The following is a 23,971-nucleotide window of genomic DNA, read 5'->3' as shown; positions in this document are numbered from 1 at the left end:
CTCAAGGTTTTTCCATTTTAGTAAAGGAAGCTGTATATGATACAAAAAAGGACCACTTGTACAAACATTAGGTGGTTTCTGAGAAGAAACCGTTGAAATGTTTTTATTTTATTTTTAATAACAGCAGCCATATTCAATAGTGGATTGGCATCATTTGTACAAACTTACAAGTTAATTCATGCTAGGATGGCTTCTGTTTAAATTTATTAAACTTTGCTATTTTTTCTTTTAAGAATAAGTCATTTAAAAGTTTTTCCTGTTTTTAGCAATGGTTTAAACTATTTTCCTTATATTTTAATATTAACTATGTAATGAACAGGGTGACATGAATATTTGCACTCACTGATTACAAGCCAACAATATTCCTTCTGTGATTACAATAATAAATTAATTGCAGATACATCTGATTTATGATAGAAACAATTTTAACAAACAAAATAAACAATTGCTCCTCTTTTGTATGGGACCATTTAAACAGTTATTTTAATTCACATAAACTCAATTTTTTTGTGTGCCTCAATCTTCAGAACTTTCTATTCAGAACCAGATGCATATTTAAGAATGGGCCGATTTAGCGCGCATCTTTTTTAAATTTTAATTTTCCAGTCACATCACTAGGATGTCTGTAGTGTGGCAATTTATAGTGATGTCTAGCACTGGGGCATTATGCCACAGACATGTAGCATCATGTCCCACCCAGTCACATTATCCTGACACCAGGCCAACCAGTCCTAACATTAACCTCTTAATTCTGTGTGCCAAACAAGGCAGCTGCTAGTACCATTTTTATGTTTTTGGTATGACTTGGCCAGGGTTCAAACCCCCAACCTCCCACATCCGAGGCAGACACTCTAGCCACTTAGACCACAAAGAGGTAAATATTTAAGTTGTGTATATATATTTTCAAGATACAACTTTGTACCATGTCTTTATGTACCAAAGGCTGAATATAAAACATTATTAAAATTGCTTCTGCAAACTGAGTTATTTCCAAGAATGATGCTCAGTGTAAAACCATGCATTTCCTTAACCATTTCCTTGCATTGGATTGAGGAAAAATGCTTGTAAAATAGTAAAAATGTTTCAGCTTACACAAAACATTCTATTCCAAACAAAATAATGTGATGGTGAATTACATAATGTTTAAAAACAATAAAATAAAACAAGGAACAGTAAAAATTGTGCCAGTATGTACTAGATCTTAGACCGAATTATTAACTAGATCTTAGACACTAAAGTATTAATTTGATCTAAGATACTGAAGTATATCATACATATTAATCATACATAAAAAACCCAATGTATTTTAAGTCTGAATACCAGTGTATCCTACAGCCATTTTAATCAGACATGATGCCCTGACCGTATTCTGTGGTAACATGACCCCAGTACTCCATGTTATATCTCTTTACCATTGAAATATTTCCTGATGTTCTGTACCTGTTAATTTTGGGTTCCAAATTTGGATATGGTCTTGATAACAGGTTTGCAACATAAGTTGTTTCCCTTGCTTAGGGTCAGAAAGACCCAGTCTTAATGATCATATGTCATTACTGCATGCTGGTTCAAAAGAATAAATCCATCAACTGCCATCCAATACAAGTTCAAATGCACATTTGAGTCTTCAAAAAATATGGTCAAAATAAAGCCAACATAATTCTCTGACTGAGCCAAGATCAACCTCTAATGTTGCTATGGTATAATGGAAGGATGATTTGTATTGGTTCTGTGGGTTTAATGCCATTTTTCAGCACATGATAGGCTATAAATATAGCACATATCCATCTTGGCTGAGTCAAGATTTTTATTTTAAAGTTATGACATTGTACATGTACATCTTTCAAAATCCTTTAACAAATGCAAAAGAATGTGGTAAGATCTCTTCTTGGTGTAGAATATCCAACACCCAATGAAACCATGTTTTAAAAAAATCACGTGGATATCTTTAAAACATGACATTAAAATACAAAGAAAAAGTCCTCACAACAAAGCAATAGTTTATCTGAGAATTTTCATCAGAAGTTCCTAGTTAATTCTTTCACCCCCAAAACAATCTACCTATTATTCTAAGACAAAATACTTTAATGTTTAAAAGGAGTCTAAGATACAATGGTATTTCAATATGAAACATTGTACCCAGTTACATTAAAAATGTGTATCACCCTAGCTGTTTAATTATGACTGTAAAACATTCATTGTATAGACCCAAACTGAAGTTAAGTTTTATGGCGAACCTGTTGTATTGCCTCAAGTCTGTGATAATACGTACCTAATTTATTTAGCGTAATGTGAATACTGTACATTTAAGGTATCCTGACTCAATGGCTCCACAGTCCATAAAGAATAAAGTCTATTGTTACTATTTTTATTGTCATTAATTATGACTATTACAATCATTATTCAAAGTAACTACCTTTATTCAAAAGCTACAAAGTTCAAACATGCTCAGTTCACACATAGTTCAAGTAAACAATCTGTGCCTATAAACAAACCTGGTCAAAAACTGAATTTGAATGACTTAAAATGAAAATAAAGATATCTTTTCATTTACATAATTCTGCCGAGTTAATAAAAAAAGTGTCCTGCTCAAACTAAACACTATATTCTATAACACGATCCAAATAATTGTGTTTCATGTTACCCCTAAATTTAGTTAATAAAGACTGTATTATTGATTCAACATACGTATTATTGTAGAAGCTTACCAATGATGGGTATATCTGCCTAATCTACAATCCTTTAATTAATCCGTTTCAAATCCAGGCATTTCAAGCTTTCCTTCTCCTTCTCCTTAGAAGAGGATAATTTTTTTCTTTACTCTCTTTCTTATTTTATATAACATTATGCATTGCATGTGGCCTTTTGATCTTTCAGAACAAACTTTAGATGACCTTCTAGCCTGGCAAAAGTGCTCTTCATCTGCACTTCCAACTTTTTACCATGCCCTTTTCAAGGCCTGTAGGAAACACTATATTTGTCAGACTATTTGACTGCCTGCCTATCTTTATTGTTAAGAAGAAAACTGATTTTCCAATAGCTAGTACAATGCTGCAAAACTGGCAGTTAACTTAGGGGATATATTTTGGAAATTATCTTAAGTCAGTTTGCATTACTTCATCTTCCTGTTCCTTGGCTGCCTGAGCCTTCTTCTCCAGCTCATCCTTCAGGCGCTTGACTTCCTCTTCAAGTTCCTTGACTCGCTGGCTCAGTTTTGACCTTACCACCTGAATAGAGTTGATCTCCTCCCGCAGAATCTCCTGCTCACTGCAGATCAGAATTTATGGTTTTAAAAATTATTCTGCTTTCAGTTAAACAAATAACTGGTAAACAATTTATAATACATCAATAATTTTGCTTTTAATTATTCCATCTGTCTAAAAATTTTACATTATCCTTTTCAACCATGCAATGTACATAATGGACAAAGTTGGCTTTTGTCTCACATATGTCTAGCAATAGGATCAATGAAGTGTACTTCCAACATGGTTCCCACACTTTTCTGAAGATAAATTTCCGGGCCATTTCCAGGAAGAAATTATGTTTTTCAAGGTTCACATATGACCATTACTGAATGGAATTATAGAACACTTTTGATTATATAAAAAATGCATTTTCCAAATCTAAAGATGATTCTATTTCAAGACTCTCCAAAACATCTAAGTAAAAAAAGATGATCATGTACAAAACCACAAAATGTATCACATGAAACAAGTTTGATTACATTCCTAGAAATGGGCATATATGGTCATTACAATGTACAGAACAAAAATTCTAACTATGCTGACCTGTATTATGTTGCTACATGTAAACAACATAATAACATAAATTTGTCTGGTTTCCTTTCAAATCTTTAATTCAAATAATTATAAATAATGTATATGCATGCTATACAAAGTAACACTTCCTTTCACAGTATGAGAAAACAATAAACGCAAAATATTATAATCTTATCTTGTAAGGAAAAAAGTCTAGCCATGAATTTATCTGTGCCAATAAAAATCCCAAACAAGATATTTCCAGCAACTTAAACTCTTAAGACAATTTGGTCAAAAATCCATCATTTCAGAAATATTTACAAAAGGGTTGATTTAAATTTTGACAGAAGACCTTCAAATTTATAATTGTTGTACTACAAAGAACTGCATTTTCTGTAAAATCAACTTGTCTTCTTTTAATTCGATAAACCAGTCCCCAAACTTGCATTGATACCAGCCCATATCATCTTTTAGTTTAATACAAGGGACGACAATTTATCCATTTCTCTGGCGTGTCATTTAAAATCTGAATCCAATGCTTTCAGACACGTGTTACTGTGTAATAGTTTCTCACCAAATTTCAGCTCAGATTCAACATTTTGGACAACAAATTTGGCTTAAAACAAACTGCAGTCCGTTTTCTAATCCAGCATTCCTCCACATATTCCCACCCCATGCACATTTAGGTTGATATGTGGGGTCACAGAAATTGCATACAGAAAATTTGGAATTTGCCGCCAATGTGCGGTAGGCCTAGTGGCATATGGTAATTGCTTACTAGTGAACCTAGTAAATTTAAACGATGTTATATTGACTCATACCTGCATGAAATTGATGGGAAAATGATTTATTTTCTCCGAAATCTCAAATATTATAATCGTTATGTCTTTAATCTGTTCAGTCTAGATGAAACTACAGCATATATGAAACCTAATCCTGTACTTGCCATTTGCATTATTGGTCACATGACTTCACAAATCTCAATAGTCACGTGATATCAACAGCACATTACTTTTTAACGTCGTTATATAAAATTCAATTATATTAAATGAAAGTCAGATACATTTTGTAAAAACCAGGAAGAACATATAATTCTCAATATATGTATTTGGAGAACAATGACAAGAAACCTGTCAGTGTTGTGCAATCTAGCCAGTCAGATTCATCAAGCAGAGAGCATAAATTAACGTGGTAGTCACGTGATACATATAGAATCTATGTTGGCGTTTGGACCGAGACAAATAATGTAACCCCATGACTGGGATTTCTTTGTCTCTGTGCAAACCCCAACTCAGATTATTTTTCTCACCCAATATTTTCCGTTAAAGTTAAAAAGAACTCTTCACTAGTGTAATACAGTTCACGTCCAAATGTTTACGTGCGGCTCATTAATACAAATATGTTAATGAGGGCTGTGATGTGACTGCTGCATCTAAGTACACTGTTTATACACGTTAGCAAAGATAAACAACATAAAAAAATCGCATAATAATGAGGTATTATCACTTTTAATATATGGATGTGTGATTAACAGATGATGATGTACTATCAACCTAAAAAATAATTTTACAAACTTTTTAGTTCAACACAATGTTTATTTTTGCTGCATCAGTTTTGAATCACATTTCTGGACTTTTTTAAATGCATGTGGATGACAATAGCAGCATATATTTTATTACACCTAAATGAAAACTGGTCTAAGTTATGGAGAAAGAAAAAAAAAAGACTGCCTTACTGTGGTCTTTTCAGTACTGGCAGGTCTGCATTTTCACTAATTCACTTGTGCCTCTATATAACCCTATTCATGTGAGCCTAGAAACCCATCCAAAAGTTAACCAAGATCTAAAATCCATGCTATTCCACAAATACAGTTGAGAACTCCATATAGATGACTTCTAATAATGTCTGCTATCCATTTTACCAGACAGTAGTTGGAATGATAAATATACACATCATTAAGATTGATTACGATGAAGTTTTTGATACTGTAAACTGAAAATGAAAAAGTTAAATCCAAAATGATTTGGATGCTGAAGCCACATAATTTTCATAAAATGCATAACATGGATTATTTATTGCACACTGTCATGTTGGGAGTGCTTCCATGTAAAAGAAATCATGATTTATTTTACTGTCTAATAAAGTTAACTCCCTTTCAATGTCTGATGCATTTTGTTGGGAAGGGGCAATTAAACACAATTGAGTTCATGTAGTCCTAACTGAAAGCATCACTAACAGTGGTTTAAACTGAATCAAGGATGTACTGATAGTACTGCAGAGCCTGTGTCATGTGACCCTGCATATCAACACACCAATCATCATATGAACCATTTTTAAAAGCAGATTCGATACAGAAGCAAACTCCTTTTCCATATGTTGTTTTTACGGCAAATTGCTCAGTTTGATACTTAATACTGGTGTTATCTGCTTGATTAACGTTTATTACTGTTCAGAGAATGTCTGCTTAAACAAAGCAGGAATGTTAATATATAAAAGGAATACATCAACTATTTATTAAATAATTTAAGCTTTGATTGAACTGTGTACATCCTGCCAGACAACATCTACAGAGAACAGATACAATGCACAGTTCCATCTATTGTAGATGCCTTGTGTAAAAGTTTTAATTTCGGTAGTACATATTCCTTTTTGTAAAGCAATAATTCTCACTGGCCATTCCTTTCATCATCTTTCATTTAAACCTTCTCTAGTGAATTAGGGCAATAAGCTTACTTGATTCAATATTCAACTGTTTTTAAATTCCAGCATCAACAACAGGCTGCAATTGCACTAAATTAACTGTTTTTTTAAATACAATATTTAGATACAACATTTACAAATGAATTATGAGCAGACATTACAAGTGTTTCAATTAGGGAAATACTAAAATTCAAATTATAGCTTTGCCCCAATTTTTTATTTTTTGTTGTCTGACCGAGTAATTGAACCTGATAAAAGTTATGAAAAAGCTTAATTTTAGGTTCTAAATAGGAATGATTCTAGTAAGATCTGAATGGTGGGAATCTGTGTGATAATGAGTGATATCTTTTATAGGAACTGTTACCTGACCACAAAATTAAAGAACTGAAACCATGCATATTGTATGCAGCTACTTTCACAGACAGGATGGAACTCACAATCAAAATTTTTCATTAGATATGCATATATGTATATTTTACATGTAATGTAGATGAAAATTATTAGCAGGTATTGGATAATGAAATTGTGTTTTTTGAAACAGGAAATGTGGAAGAAAGTTTCAGTATACTTAAGAAAATAATTCCTTATCTTTAACCATTTATTTTCCAAAACTATCTCAAGAAACATTTAGGAGCCATGTATATAGTGCTATATTGGATACGGTTTGAATGGTTGTTGTTGTGGGGTTTAACGCCATTTTTCAGCACACGATAGGCTATGTATGGCGGCCAGTATTAATGGTGGAGGAAGAACCTGGAAAAAACCCGGGAAAAACCACCGACCCACGAGAAGCTACTGGCAAGCTTTCTCACATACCCACATTGGCCGAATCCTAGACTCAAACCCACACAGACAGAGATGAGATGGCAGTGATCCGTAACGGAGAGCGCTTTAGACCACTCGGCCAGTTGGGGCCCCCTGTTTGAATGGAACCACTGACCAAGAAATCCGAAGTACAATAACAACAACAACAACAACAACAACAATAATAATAATAATAATAATAATAATAATAATAATAATAATTCTTAGTATTATTATTATCATCACCATCAAAAATACAATTAGAGAATGCTAACTCTGTACTTTCAACCTAAAAAATAATTGTAAACAAAAATGAAAATATCAATTATTTTCAATTAGAGTTTGTGACTGACTGATCAGCAGCTTATTCATAGCTTTCAAGTGTGAGTAGAATATTAGTATCCAATAATTGCCAGATCATAATCAAAGAATGGAATTTATCTGCCAGCCTTATATAAATCATAATCCGACTGAACCATGATCAAAACTTACCTAGTTAGCTCATCAACCCTGGCTATCAAATCATCCTTCACAATATTTAAGGCATTCCTGTAACAAAGAAAATAGTGCTTTAAATATTTTTAAAAAATTTGTAAAGATCTGTACCAAGTATTCAGATTGCTGAAATTGTATCATGTTATGAAGGAAACAAGAAGTTACTAGTTCACAACACCAGGGAGGAACTAATTACATATCCATGTGCCCTTCTTGTGTACTATGATAATATTTGTAAACACTGGTTAAACTATTGTTATTTACTTCTTGAGCTTTCTTACTTCTTGAGCTTTCTTATTAATCCAATTAATATCCGTAACAGTTAAAATTCATATTTTACAAGATTCATGAAACAGTGAAGCTTGAAAATCAATTACACACTATACATGAATTACCTTAACTTCATGACAGCTGTTCATAGTGTGTAATAAAGTTTCAAGTTTCATGATTTCACTAATGTTTTCAAATATGAACTTCAGTTCTTCGAATATCAAGGCGTTTCCTTTTTTCCATATTATATCACATCAATCAATACACAAATCTGCCTATCTAACTACATTCCTTCCTGCTGACTGATTTACCTGACCAGAAGTAGACCTTTCAAGTTCATATGGCTTGAAAAGTAACTGACATGTAAAGTCAGCACTTGCATTGTTTTCAATTTGACAATCCATTTGATCCAGCTGTGAATTTAGTACCAAGCAGAGTTCTACAGCTTCTGGTGCAATGTCTGACCTTAATCGTTTTGCTTGTTAAGGCAGCACACTCTTTGTTTTCCCATGACAACCCTTTGACTGAGCTGCTCATTTGATACTTGCACAGTGCCAAGTAACAGAAGGTGGTTATTTGAACTCCCTGTGATCTTGCTGCACAATTGAGGTGTTCAGTTCCATCCTTTAACTGATATTGCAGACTATGAACAAAGTGTTACTTACAGCACAAGCTCAGTCTCTACTGCATATGACAGTGAAATTGAGGAAAGGGAGTTGGGTGATAGTTATGATGACTAGAAAACCATGGAGAATAATTTACCAGACAACAAGCATGAATTCTTGGACTCTGTACCAGATAATATCAGATAATGACATTGATAGGATATTGTGAAACACAACAATATGGACTTAACGGTCACTATTTGTAAGACGTGTAATTAAGATATTACACAATATTGTGAATCAGATTATTCTTAACTATCTTTATACCTGTATTTGACCAATAATTTAATTCATGGATTTATCATATAAATGGATTTAAAATGTCAAGCATTATGGATTTGACTGTATTTTGTTACTTGTATTCCTAAAATTCATACACTTCGATGATACTCACTTTGTAGCAAGAAGTTCCGTATTTTCTAGGATCAAATTCTCCAGCTCTTTTCCCATGCCTATCAAAGAAGAAAAATGTGACATCTAACCATGTGATAGACACTTGTCAAAATACATGAATAAAAACAACATAATTGAAATCCAAAGCAATTTAAGTTTCAAGCACTTAAAAAGAAATATTTACACTGTAATTAATACCCGATACTGGATGATGTAAATTATATTTAAATTGTCTTTATATTTCTCTTGTCAGAATACAAGATAAAAAACATTAATTAAAATCCAAAGCAATTCAGTGTTCAAGCATCACACACACATACACACACACACTGCAATTAATAATTAATTTAAATTGTTTGTCTTTATATTTCATTGTTAATCATTACAGATTACATAAACCAAAAGTGTATCAGTTTTAAAACTTTATTTCATATATGGAATTGAGAATAAATTCATGACTTGGAGTGGGAAATTATTCACTGAAGTAATCAGTCTATGGACATTTTACCCTTCTATTTCATGGTAGTAAATTAACTGATAAATATTATGACTAATTATCAAGACCGAAACAAAAGAAAAGCAGTCAAAGATTTAATGGTGTTAGAAGATGTCTTACCAAAAAAGTTGTCACTAACTGTTATGCCATCAAGGAGGAAGAGTGAAGGAAAAAGAAAAACAGGAGTTTATTAAATTACAAGAAAACAAGTTCACTATTTTTCTAAGCAAAATGAAGAATGACATTTCCAAAGTCAATTGTAATCTTTTTATGAATAGTGAAGAGCCATTTTTTCATGTAACAATAAAGTATTGATAATTTTGAGTTTCTTTCATAAATAAAAGACATGCTACACTAGTATAGTACATGTAATCGAAAATTCCCTTATTCTATTAAAGCTACACAAATCTATATAAAAATGTTGGCATTAGTTATTCTGACACAAACGAGTGAAATTGTATTTTGAATCATTATTAATTTTCTAAAGTAACAATGATACAATATCTTGTAACTGGGTTCAAATATATGAATGCATCATTTTACTGCTTATTTACTTCCAAAAATGTACAATCATTTCTGGTTTGCAGGCTTGATGATCACAAATATTTTAGCTCAAGAGTAATCTCAAGAATTTGACATAACCAAACACAAAAGACCACTTCTAGAAGGTTGGCATGAAAACTCACTCTCAAAGTTTCAAGATTACTTTGGACAGAATTTGTTGGCCAACATTGCTTTGTTCTCTTGAAAAAATAATAAGAATAAATTACTTCACTCCAAACGAGATTAACCATGGCTAATTTTTAAATGATGCCTGTCCAGTTTCAAGATAGAGTATTTCTCTGCTCTACCTACTACACCGTTTGTCCCATGATATGACCAGCCCATGATCAGGAGGCAAACCTACTAAATTTGTCAAAATGTGAAGCGTGAGTTTTTATTAGACAATTATATCCTGTGTACATTTTTTAAACTTTTGTGAGAGAAAACAAAGTGGGCTGGCTTATCATCAAGCATGGTCTACCATCGGATATATTTGTTAATTCAAAGTATGGATTTACAAGTTCTAGAAATATGGTTAAAGAATTTAAAAAAAAAAAAAATCAGAATATGTATTATGATCTACAGAACAAAATTAAGCAACGACAGAAAATAATGTTAATTCTAGAATCTATAAATTGATAACAATAAAGATGTAAAATACTGAGAAACATGAAGGTACAATGACATAGTGAAGTTAGAGTTATGCTTGTCCTTTAGAAATCAACCAGATAATCAGAATCCTTTAATGAACAATTTCCAACATCATGTTCAGCAGGAATTTAGATAAATCAGACATTTATATTTTCCAATACTACAAATTACTTGTATTTGGTCTTCAATGTGAGTATGTTATAATGCAACTTCATTTACAATTCTCTTTTTTCAAGATGCCTTTCATGTTCAAAACCAAATTAAAATTAATCTGAGTAATTAACAAATGAGAACTGCAACATATTATACTCATGCCAATGGTAGTAAAATATTGCTGGGCTGACATTATTACATAATTTGTACAAAATTATGAAATGGATAAAGCATGCAAGGGTTTCAATCAAGGTAGAGGTTCATTCATATACAGGAAAAGTAATGCAAGGCACAGCAGAACCATTTGTGATCCCTTTAGTTAAATTTCTTGGTAAAAGTAGCAATTCATAAAAGCTTGTAATATAACCAGTAATTCAATAAATTGTTACGAAACATTTAAAATGAATAGTCTTATGAGAAACATTTTCCACAGATACTGATTTTCCACCAACACAATCTGTGCTTGTGAAACAGTTGAATTTATGCCACCACTTCCCCAATGCAAACCCAAAAGTTCATAAATGTATAAATTTTTAAAAATTTACTCAACTGCCAACCCTAGCACCCCCCAGCCCTGTTAAAAATATTCAAAACAAAAAAAAAGTTCAAAGAAGAAAATTCTTTAAATTGAATTGTGCAATTAACTGAACTGGTTTAGCCCAGTACTTGAAGTACTTGGTAAATATTATATACTAATCATCATAATGTATATAATGTTTAACGAAAATTTCCCTACATTTATTTGTGCATTATATATATATATATATATATATATATATATATATATATATATATATATATATACATACACACAATGTTTAAAAAAAAAACACCTTGCTCCTTGATTTTAAAACCAGTTCAATAGGAAACACATTTCTTATTTGGCATGAAAATCAAATCAGGTTATGCATTTAAGCCCATTAAATTTCATTTCTCAGCCTTAATTAGTTTTATTTAATTCTGCTAGTAGAGGGTTTCTGTCCAATGATTGAAACTCAAATGGGTTAAAATTTCTGTTTTTAAAGAATGACTGGTGTCATGGCCTGAAAATCTAAGCACATGATCCACATTCATGTACATAAGTTTACCGAATTTTTGTTGTCCACCTTGAGTAGTTTTTTCTTTCTAAACTGCGTTAATAGGGTTTAATAAAATACCGTAATGGCCTGAAAATCGAATAAGTTTGTTATTAGACCAACCCAAATAGGCCCATAAAATGTAATTCGTCTGCACTGAGTGGTTCTGAATGATCGTGCTAAAATGCTTTTGAGCATGGACATGACCAAAAAAACGATGGTTCAGCTGTAAGCAAGGCACAACCACATAAGGAAATGAATAGCGTGTAATTACTATATTAATATAAAATTGTATAAAGTAGAAACATATATATATTTACTAATGTAGGTTTAATTTCATTTGTGGTGAAATGAAGAAAAAAATTGTAAATGAAGTCTTTAGAATGAGCTCTGTACCAAATAGTTCTTATTGGTTTTAGTTCCACTATCAAGAGCATATAATGATTTGAATACAGTCAAGGGAGTTAATCAGACATGTAAGAAAGTATTGTTATACAGCATGATATAATATTCAAATCAAGCTTGTGATTGAGAAAACCAATTTTTCACAAAGAATGCTTGATTTTCTAAATAAGATGCTTCATTTTGTTATCATGAAGAAATACATACAATTAGGATAGGTGTTCTTTGAAAATAAAGGATAAAGTTCCAGAAGTTTGTAAGATGGTGATATTTTCTAATAATATGGTAAGATATTTAAGATAAAGTTCCAGAAATTTGTAAGATAGTGTTATTTTCTAATAATATGGTGAGATATTTAAGATAAAGCTCCAGAAGTCTGTAAGATAGTGTTATTTTCTAATAATATGGTGAGATATTTAAGACAGGTTTTCGTCCTACCATTAGAATTTCTCTCCTGCTCTTCTTCACTATCTGCACAGGACAACGATGCACAGGCACAGAAAGAAAACAAAAATCAGAACTTGTAACATTCAGCTAAACATGCAAAACAAATACAAACCACCAAGTGTGCAATGTCCAATATAGGGTTCTATTTAACTTTTTGTTTCAAGTGTTTTTTATTACAATTACTGGCATGATTCATCAATTGATGTTTTTATGAGATGCCAACCCTAATGACGTCAGATAGAAATGTAAGCATTAAAAATCATAATCTGTACATAAAAACGAGGAATACTTCAAACTTGTACCCAAATTTCTTTTAAGCACTGTATCTTGATCATTCAAGTAATAACCAACTGCAAATTGCTTTCTACATTGTTTTTTGTCCTGCTATATGCCACACTAAAGTCAATTTAGAAAAGACTGCAAGGGCATGCTAGTGCCTTGTCTAGCCTTTAACTTCATGATCTTAAGACTCACAGCACTATCCAGATGTGATTTTTTCTGTCTATATATTCAGTTGCTTTGGTAGGTTTTCACAAATAAATTACAATCGGCCACCACAAGCATTTAAGAGATACAGAAATAATACCAATATATAAGTTGCAGCATGCATGTATAAAATTTTATTAGACTGAAAAATTGGATTCTGATAAATAAGATCACCTTGGCTTCATTTTCAGAGCTTGAAAACAGGAATGATTCACCCAAAATCAGAATAGTTGGCATCTGCTTTATACCTCAGTTTGATTTATACAGTATATATTTTACTGACTTTTGTCCCTGTAATTTACAAGAATGATTTTACTTTACAGGTCCTTCAGTTTTCTACCTTCTGCTTGAAGAAGGCAAGCAACATTGTCAAAAGCTCGATCAATCACATTAACTTGATTACAAAGCCCAAGTGGCAGTAAAATTTATGTTGGATGAATAACAGATTCTTCTGGATAAGTAGCCAGTTGAGAACGTTTTGCAGCCTGCATTAGTATTTCTGTTCTTTTCTAATTTACCTTTCTCATATAAAATTGTCTAGTAGAAGACTAAGTGCCACTAATCATCAGTAAACTTCATACCGTATACACTAACTTATAACCTGCAAGCTGCATAGACCCAGATCTTTTGTTGTTTAATGTCAATGCTGATCTAGATCTATGCAGATTGTTCGGGGTAATGAGTATAACAAACAACACAGACCCTGACCTGCCATAACATTATGTTACAGCAGGTCAGGGTCTCTGTTGCTGATAGTTGAACTTGGCATATGAATGTATATGGTAATCAAAGTACGTGGGAATCATTAATGGCCAGATGCCAATATTTCTACCCTCCATTAGACTGCACACATGACTGATGGATCATTATGACCAAATGCAGCATATGAGTATAGGATATAAATTGCAAATACATGGGAAAAAATACTGTATTTTCCTTTCATTTCATTCAAATTCTTCCTGAACTATGCATCAAATATCTGCACTAACCAATGATATATGGAAAGTAAGTATCAGTAGCTTGTGTTATTCAAAGATCAATGGTATTATGAAATTAACAATTTCTTCTAAACATAACAATCCAAAACTTAAAATTTATATGTATATTATTTCTGTGACAAATTTATCATACATGTTGAAGAAAGAAATCCATTACTTATAATCCATGCACAGAAAAAAGGCAACCTTGAGCTGAAGCCCAAACTCAGGAAGCTGCAGATGATCATAACAAACAACTAAAAGCATAACATGCTAAATAAATTTCATATCAAAATGACCATGTTATAAATATCCTGTTTCTGACTTCATATACATTTGCAGTACAAGTACAATAAAAAATAATAATTCACACAAGTACAAAGCTCAATAGTGTCTTAAATAATCTTGGCTATCAATAAAAGTAACATAAACTGAGCATGAAAACATTTGGGGAGTAGAAGAACACATTTTGATCTTAACAACAAATACTAAAATGCAATCAAAAGAAAATCAAGAATTAAGGTCTTTTTCACAAATAAAAATTTTGATGGTATGTATAAAGAAACAAGGAAACAATAAAATGTTCAATTCACGAGAGCTTTCAACAATGACAATTATGGTATATACTTGGTACATAATGATCTCTGTACTGCTGCTGTCTGGCTTTCTTTATGAAAAAAAATTTATTCTGCAAATACTTTGATCTCAACAGTCCAAACATTTTTATTTACATGGTTCCCATGCTTTTCTAAAGATAAATTTCCAGGTCATTTCCAGGATCAAATTGATTATTTTCAAGCTTGACATATGAGCATTACTGAATGGAATTAAAGAACATTTTAGATTGTAAAACATGCATTTTCTAATCTAAAGATGTTTCTCTTTCAAAACTCTACAAAACATCTAAGTCAGAAAAGATGATCGTGTACAAAACCACAAAATGTATCACACGGAGCAAGTTTGATTATATTCCTTTAAATTGGCATGTAAAGTCATTTCAATGTATAGAATACAATTTCTAACTTTATTTTGCTGACCTGCATTATGTTGCTATGTGGAAACAACATATTGAACATAAGTTGGTTTTATTTCCTTTCAAACCTTTAATTATAATGAATTCTACAGCAATATATATATATATATATATATATATATATATATATATATATATATATATATATATATATATATATATATATATAATAGAAAGTAAACATTTTCTATTGAAGTATATAAAAAAACAATTAACACAAATAATTAAAATTTTGTCTTGTAACAAAAAAGAATTTAACCCTAATTATCTGTGCCAATAAAATCCCAAACTAGATTTTTCAATCAACATAATCACCTTAAGACAATCTGGTTAAAAATCCATCATTTAAAAAACATTTTCAAATGGGTTGATTTAAATTGACAAAAGACCTTCAAAATTATATACTGTTGTATAAATAAAGACTGAATATTCTGTAGAATCATCCTGTCTTATTGTAATTTGATAACCAGTCCCCAAGCCTGTATTGATAAAGAGGCTCGTATAATTTTTTAATATATAATACAAGGGATGAAAATTTCTTATTTCAGCTTGATATTCAACAGTTTGGACCACAAATTCAGCTTAAAACGAATAGCAGTCCGTGTGCGAATCCGGGTTTTCTCCAAATATTCCCACCCCATTTTTTATATTTGGACATTTAGGTTGGGGTGTGGGGTCATGGAAACTGCAAATAGAAAATTATCAGTGGGCCTAGTAAATTTAAACTTATGTTATATCGACTCATACATACATCAAACTGTTAGAAAATGATTTATTTTCTCAGAAATGGCAAGTATTATAAATGTTATGTCTTTAAGCCGCAGACAGACTAGATGAATCTACGGCATAGATGAAACCTGACCCTGCACTCGCCATCTGCATTACTAGTCATATGACTTCACAGATCTCAAATGACATCGGAAGTCCAATAGTCACGTGATATCAACAACAAACTCCTGTTTAATGTTGTTCTACAGAAATTCAATTATATTAAATGAAAGTCAGATACTTTTTAAAAAAAAACAAAACAATCTGGCCTGCCTGATTTATCAAGCAGAGAGCACATGTCAACATGGTCGTCACATGATAAAAAAAAACACCAGAAGTTTGTTCTCGGAATATATAAATATGGAAAATTTTCTGTTCTTTCAATTTTGTATTTTTATTACAACCAGCATACGACTTTCATTTAATACTTTTTTTTTTTTTTCTCCACAAGATTTGACAATGTGGGTTGTTAGATTTGTGTACTCATGCAACTAGCAATGCATATTGCGAGTACCAGGTAACATTTTATCAACGCTGTAGTTTTATCTTGTCTTTCAACAGACTGAAGACATAACTATTCTAATACTCACAATTTCTGAGAAAATATGTAATTTTCAAATCGATTTCATGCATGCATCACTTGATCTAACAATATTTAAATTTGCTCAGACATCTGGTAAGCGGCTATGCTTTGCCACGACCATGTTGGCCTCTTGTGATGCTAGACTGGTTCTCATACCTTCTATGTAACGAAAGATAAGGATATCAAGCTGAGTTTTAAAATAAAAGTCTACTAGACGAATCTAATCCACTGAGCATTTGGATTGACTCAGCATATATGTTTATTGCAAGGACCCAAATTATCCATACTGCACCCTCCAAATATTCTGGTTAGAACTAGATAAATTTAACTCAGTTATGACTCAATTATATCACTCTTTCGGGTGTTAAGTGGTGGCAGAAAATTCCCTGGTTTTTCCCTGACTTTCATCAATATTTGCAAAATTCAAGGACTTTTCACAGTTGGGAAAAAAAATATCATTTCTCCTGAATTTTTCCCGATAGTGTGGGAACCCTGTATTTATCATAAATTCCTTGCCATAAAATGGTTTAACAACGTTCAGACTTTAAGTAAATTTAAGCAATCAAATAGTCTGTTTCTTTTCTTTCACTGATAAGGAAATGTATTTTTGTTTAAGTTCTCTGCTCCTTGTACATTGAACTTGGGCATGATCTGAGCCACTGTAAGGGGTGGATGGTACGAGTGACTGCCTGGGGCACCATTTTGCAGAAATTGCAGCATTTTTTTCAGAGTCAGTGCGCCATTTCATCCAGTGCAAAACTGTAATAGCCTGGGGCATAATACAATAAAAGTGACTTAATCAAACCATGGTGAACTTCACTTTGGCACATTGTTTACATAATAACTAATACATAAAATATATGGGGATGACACTACTGTTATAACTGAATCAATTTAAATTATTACTTCTTGTTTTCTTCACTACAGAACTTGAAGACTAAACCTATTGTATTAGTAAGGATTAAAGTGGATCTGTTGAGACCATGAATAGATGAAACAGCAACGTGCACTGATGTAAAGCCAGATCAGTACAATATCAAAGTGAGAGCAGTGTTATTTAGAATTAGTGTATGGATACCATTGTTGGAGCTACTAAAATATCTACTTGTGTATGTGATTATATCATCTAACTATAGTATCAACAAGGACAAAGAGATACAGACCATGCATACATATACCTATGTTAGTATTTTATACAAAACATGCATATATACAGCAAACATCATGCTATTAGCAATGTCAAATAATAACATGAGTAGATTATAGAGTAATTGCACTTGTTGTCAGTCACTGCACATGTTATTTCTACTGTTCACAAACTTCATTTTCCCTTAAAAGTTTAATCAAGGTGCTATACCTAGTCAGATGCATGATACCAAACTACCCTGTTATAATGGTGTTCATAAGAATCATCATTCAACTGAAGTTACCATAACTGAATGAAATGGGACCAATGCCCATGAAGTACAGCTGAAATAATTTTTCATTTCTCCACATGTAATGTAGGGGAAGTTACCTTCCCGCCTTAATGAAGGGATGAATACATACAAGCCCCCACTATGACTCAGCAGGCATGAGTTGTGCAACTCTAGACCAAAGGGTGTTTGTAGACATTGCTGATTGACATCTGAATAGACAGTGCATGAAGTCCAAGGATTCTGTATCGTGGTCACTGACACTTCTATTTTAAAAAATTGCACATTTTGACTTTATTCAAATCTGAACTAACTTTTCCACTGACTTGATGACAGGCACACCTTTTGGCTTCTCTTGCGGAGCTCAAATTTATCCCTGCGTTGCAAAGGAAAATTAATCCTCTGAGATGTAGACACTATAATGCTAGATGACAACCAGTGCCTTTTAAGAACAGAAACTGAATTTACAATGAAATGTGAACCATGTGCTTAGTCCTTAAGCAGGACAAGGCTGACAACTTTGAATAATTAGAGTTCTGTTTGTATTTGTTTTTCTTGGTTTTAACGAAACTTTTGGCATATGATTGGCTATATAATGCTAAGGACGTGGAAATAATGAGTCTTTCCTAAGTACACACAAATAATGACAGAAATCAACATCGAAAACAGGATGCCAGTTTTGGCTTGGGAAAGGTGAAACTTATATTCCATGAAGCAATTTGACTTGGACCATTGTATTTAATAGCCCCAATTCTAGTCCAACAATTAATGGACATATTATCTTCATGAGCACTAGCAAATAATTATTTATATTTAACCAAAAATTGTTTTATCAAAATTAAAAAAGTAAAGTTCTTCAAAACGAGAAGGCGTTTAAAAAGTGCTAGAACATGTACCATTCTGTTTCACTTTTGGTGAAGCATAAATGCAATTTCTGAATAGCTGTTTGATATCTTTTCAAAGATGTAATGCATGATACTACCGCTCTCAAGGTAGTTTGATAAAATGCAAATATATGCAACATCAATGGATATAAGTGCATCTTGAATGCATCTGTAGATTCAGACAACACTGGATAAAATCAACCTCTTACATTTACATCCTTCATGCAATATATAGCACTAACAATGTTCACATGTCAATTGCGTTATGTTAATGTTATCTAATATTTTATTGGGAAAAATAACATTGTGTCATTATTTCATAAATACAATTTAATAGACAAGTCAGTACTCTGCTGTGTAATGACCTTCTCTCTACTTTCTTTCAAATAAATTCTTTAGCAAACGCTTACTGGGGTCATAAAGAGTAAACTAGACCTACTTTACTGACACCAAGCTTCGAGTGATCAGTGGTAGTGTCTCAAAGAAAAATTGGTGTGCACAGCTGTTCTCTGTGAAAAGTCATTGCAATTCTGAGTGATGGTGAAGGATAATTTTCTTAATCCTCTCCATGCTCACTCAACTCCCACCATGGCATGTGGAGAAATAAAAAATCATACAAGTTATTTTTGCCTTATAACAGGAACTATGTTACAATGAAGTGTGTTATTGACAGACAGTGTGTACAAATATAACAAGCCCCAACATTTATCTTGGATTAATGAATACTATTTACAACCTCAAACTAAATCTACATAACCAGGTCTGTGTGTCAAAACTAACAGAGAATTAATGGCCAGATGTTCTATGCTAGAATTTTTCAAATATCACCTATGTTGGCCTGGGTGGTCTAAATGCACTGGCTATTCAAATGTAGTAACTTAAATTCCTAAATTGGCAGACATTTTCTCAAAGGATAAGCAGAAATTTCTCAACATCATGCAATGAAATCAATACATCAAACTGTCCTAAAGAAATAAATAAATTGAATGTCCCTTGTTTTTGGAAAAAAAATCTCATTTTTATTGTGAGCCAACAATAACAATAGAATGTATCCAAAATCATGTGCAAAATGTAGTGAAATAATACATGATGTTTTTGTAGTACACATGTGATGTGCGTTGAAACCTCTTGGTTAAGCTGTGGTATACGTTTTTTGGACTCCACTGTGTGCAATTTATAGAGGGAGTGATGGGCTGACATGTTCGATCATCTAGCCAAGCACAAATGGCTTGCACAAAGTAACGCTCCTATTCTACTTTAGTCATTGCCCAATAATAACAAAGATTTCTTTCATAATTCCCCAACTTCTCTTAATTTTTTCCTAACAAATAAAAGTTGCATTTCTTTTTTAAAAAGTCTTTAGTCCCTTACAGTAAAATATGTTACACTATAGAACATCAGTGATATTGTGGGAAAAACCTGCAAACATAAGCCCCATAATTTTCAGTTGCCAAATGTGTCATTTTAACTGAAACAATTTCCATTTAATTGCCTTCTAAACATTTTAATTGCCAATGGTGTTTTTGTCAATCACACGCAGAAAACAGTATGCTTGCAGTCAGTCATTTTTGTCTGACAAAATCAGATGCAATAAACTGTCAAGAGGAATGAAAAATTGACGGGAAGAACACAAGAACTTTAATTTCATGACATGCCCATTCTGACTATAAATGAGCCCATGAAAAGAAAAGAACTCTCATTGGAGCAATAAAAAAGCAGTAAAAGATTTTGAATCTTATCACTACAATTAAACAAGCTTCTTACTTCCTATGCTTTTTTTAAAAGTAGTTTTTAACATTATATTAAAAAGAAACCAAACTTCCTGGATGCCTTTGTTATTAAAAGCTCAGTGTAACAGAATATATTTGGCTATAAGAATATCTTTCTTTCAATGGAAAATGCTTTGGCTCCATCAAATGCAATTTTTAAGAATATTTTGGACATGTAAAATAGACATGAAAAGGCCAGTAATTCTGTACTTTGTTACTATTTTAGTAAGACCATGAAATTCATTACTATTAGTAATGCAAGCCATACATGGTCAGAGTTGTTGTTCTTGTTGCGGGGTTTAACATCATTTTTCAGCACACAATAGGCTATGCATGGTGGCCAGTATTAGGTCAAAGAGAGGGGATGCTACGCCATAGGCATGTAGGGATTGAAATGCCCACATACCAGAAACGACAGCTGTGACAGCCACAATCCTTGTTTAAGTTCATTTTGTTTCAGATTTCAAATTCTAATCATCAATCAATCATTATAATCAAAGATTATATCATTGTTTTCTGTGATTCCAGATTGGTTTCATAAGCAGAATGTCTCAGTTTCTTATAGTATAAAACATGTACAATATTTGTATGACTTGCTATCAATAAGGAATCCTTTAAGACACTGACTCAATCCTAAGCAATAGGTTCTTTTGGTGTTAGTACATGAAAGACACTAGAAAATACAAGCACACAACTGTGAATAGTAGAAAGGAAACTTTAGAATAAGACAGCATATACTCTATGTCTACAACTATATGCACTTCACAAAAATGTCTAACAACAAAGACAACATCTGTGCAGACATGCTATTCTGATGTCCATCTCACCTGAGGAGGCATAATCTGCCGGGTTGACACTTTTTCCTTAGTAAATAAACACGATACATCTTTTAATACCATATATGGACCAATTAATTATTTGTATTGATACAAAAGTGGGATGATATTATGTTTATGTGGCAGAGCTTCTTTATTTCATATTTTTAATTTCATAAAGGAAAATACTATTGACCATCTTTGTACTCATTTACTGTTGCTAAGAACATTAACAAGTCTTTATCTTAGAGGAAAATGAGGAGTTATAAAATAACAAATCACATTAATCTAGTAGACAAATTCCAAAGTCTGATAAAAAGAAAACAGAATTTTCTTACATGTATACTATTATCCCACTTTATATATGCAGTCCCTCTCCAACTGTTTAAACATGCACTTGTCCATTATTTTATTTGAATCACCACAGTAATAAATATGCTTACATTTTGATTATATTTATGAGGTTAATGGAGATTTTTAACACAACACATAATTTAGGTCTGCTTCAACTGACTGTATAATTAATGTGATATTTCAGCAGCAAGAATAAAATATCTGGTAATTTTTTCTGACTCTGGAGTGTCTTTCTTCTGTGGACAATCATCAAAATAAATAAATCTCATAGCAAACCAGTTACTTCATTATACCTATGTATTCATATTATTGATATCCATAGTATAATTTATAAATTTTGCTTCCGTGAGGATGAATGCACTTCGCACTATCCATAAAGCTGTACTATCCATGTTGGAATTAATCATTGTTTAAATGCATTTTCCAAAGAACAAGAGTTGTGACAAAGATGACATAGTTTGCCTCTACTCTGGTATTTGTTTGACATTGGGAATAACCTAAATGCAATTAACAAAGTAATCTGTGCAAGAAAAGCATAGCTGCCAACCTTCCAGGCTCACAATTAGTGAAAATAGGGATAAAAATTAGTGACTCTGGACATGAATTAGTGAAAAATACCATGACAATAACTCCATCCTCTCTGACCATCAATACTATATAATATCAAAATTGCAAAATAAAAATAAAACACTATATATAGGCAGAAATATATCGCATTTCTATCTGTTATGGTATTCATAAACATCACTTGTTCTTGTGGTTATTTACCAAGACATGATACTGTGGCAGACTTGAACTTCCTCAATAGCTTGATTGTAAATTTGCTTTCAAAACAGTTCAGGCTTCTTGCCTGCTGGTTGATCTTGGGGACCAAGTTTTCTGTGACGTTTTCCAACATTGCTTTAACTAGAGCAGCAATTTTGGTTCTTCCACATGATAATTTGAAAGCGATCTTCGAGTCCAGGAACATTTGTCAGAACATATGTTTAGCATGGTCTCCAGCTGATAAAGGTAGATTGTGTTCAACAAGAAAACTCACAAATAATGCTTCAGCATTGGTAGCTTGCAGATCTTCCATCAATGGCTTAAAATATCCAGAGGTGAAATTTGCAAATTCTTAATTTTCCCAAATTCTATGTGTTTTTTGTGACCGATGTGCTTCCTTGCATCGTCTCTGCCACCATGCCCAATACTAAAATTTGTGGCACACTGTGTGCAAAAAGCATGATGTATATCGATGTTTGATGGATGAATGCACGGTCAATTTTTTTGTATATTCCAAATTAAACTTCACTTTTTGAGCAATACATTTATTTTTCCTTGGTGGTGAAGCCATTTTCAATATCTTAGATGCGATGCAGAACGGTAATTCAAATCAGTATTGGTGATGTATGCGCTGAGCAAAATTCCGCTTAGGCCCCAGTTTCTCTCAAAACCTTTTGTAAAACTACTCTTATACATATAGATTAAAATAGGGTAAAATGCTTGCTACTGTGCCAACTATACCAATCGGTTGTAGTTCTATTAATATCGTGACCAGCAGTACTGAACCCTTTTGGCAACTGCCAATATCATGACTAACACTTATGGGTAAATCGGTTATTTTATTAACGATTTACAATAATTGAGAACTGGAGAATTGTTTGCTTGAACGTGAATCTGTGAAACACTGAAAAAGTCATGAAATTCACGCCAAAATCGTGAGGGTTGGCAGCTATGGAAAAGTAAGGTACTGTGTCCTATGTTCCCTGGATGATGGGCATATTAATGCAAAGAAGATCCTAACCAAGTTTCATTTTGGACACCAAGCCCACAACTACAGATCTGCCAGTCAAAAGTCACAGCACATGGTTAACATGTAAATAACCAAGTCAATAGTACAAGAAAAGGTAAATGTCAAAGTTTCCCCTCTGATGATTTGGAATGATGCAAGGAACACACTGTAAAAAATTCCATGAACCTATTTGAGGAAGAAAAAACTTTTATGATGGGGGAATTAATAACAAAGTCAATCAATGTAAGAAAAGTAACTTATTG

The 23,971-nt window shown here is 32.4% G+C and overlaps 1 protein-coding gene across 17 annotated transcripts in view; it reads right to left on the bottom strand.

The window, feature by feature from the left end:
* Positions 1-23,971, bottom strand: part of LOC149797568 (C-Jun-amino-terminal kinase-interacting protein 4-like) — a 243,704-nt gene that overhangs the window by 169,959 nt on the left and 49,774 nt on the right. For 15 of the 17 annotated variants that reach the window (XR_016421848.1, XM_089962454.1, XM_089962453.1 and 12 more), the window contains 6 exons: positions 21,593-21,628; positions 12,842-12,874; positions 9,699-9,716; positions 9,084-9,141; positions 7,752-7,808; positions 3,114-3,264 (listed from right to left, as the gene is read on the bottom strand). Coding sequence is in view for 16 of the 17 variants with exons in the window: in XM_089962454.1 (XP_089818580.1) it covers positions 3,114-3,264; positions 7,752-7,808; positions 9,084-9,141; positions 9,699-9,716; positions 12,842-12,874; positions 21,593-21,628 (353 nt within the window). In the remaining variant the exon portion in view is untranslated. The remainder of the gene's footprint in view (positions 1-3,113; positions 3,265-7,751; positions 7,809-9,083; positions 9,142-9,698; positions 9,717-12,841; positions 12,875-21,592; positions 21,629-23,971) is intronic. The other 2 variants (XM_089962448.1, XM_089962449.1) reach the window with 2 other exon arrangements.

Source organism: Sinohyriopsis cumingii, chromosome 6, assembly GCF_028554795.1.
Source record: "Sinohyriopsis cumingii isolate HCF-2022 chromosome 6, ASM2855479v2, whole genome shotgun sequence".
In the NCBI taxonomy this organism is placed as follows: Eukaryota; Metazoa; Mollusca; class Bivalvia; order Unionida; family Unionidae; genus Sinohyriopsis; species Sinohyriopsis cumingii.
Note: the sequence above shows the minus strand (reverse complement) of the source record. Positions and strands in the feature narration are given on the sequence as shown.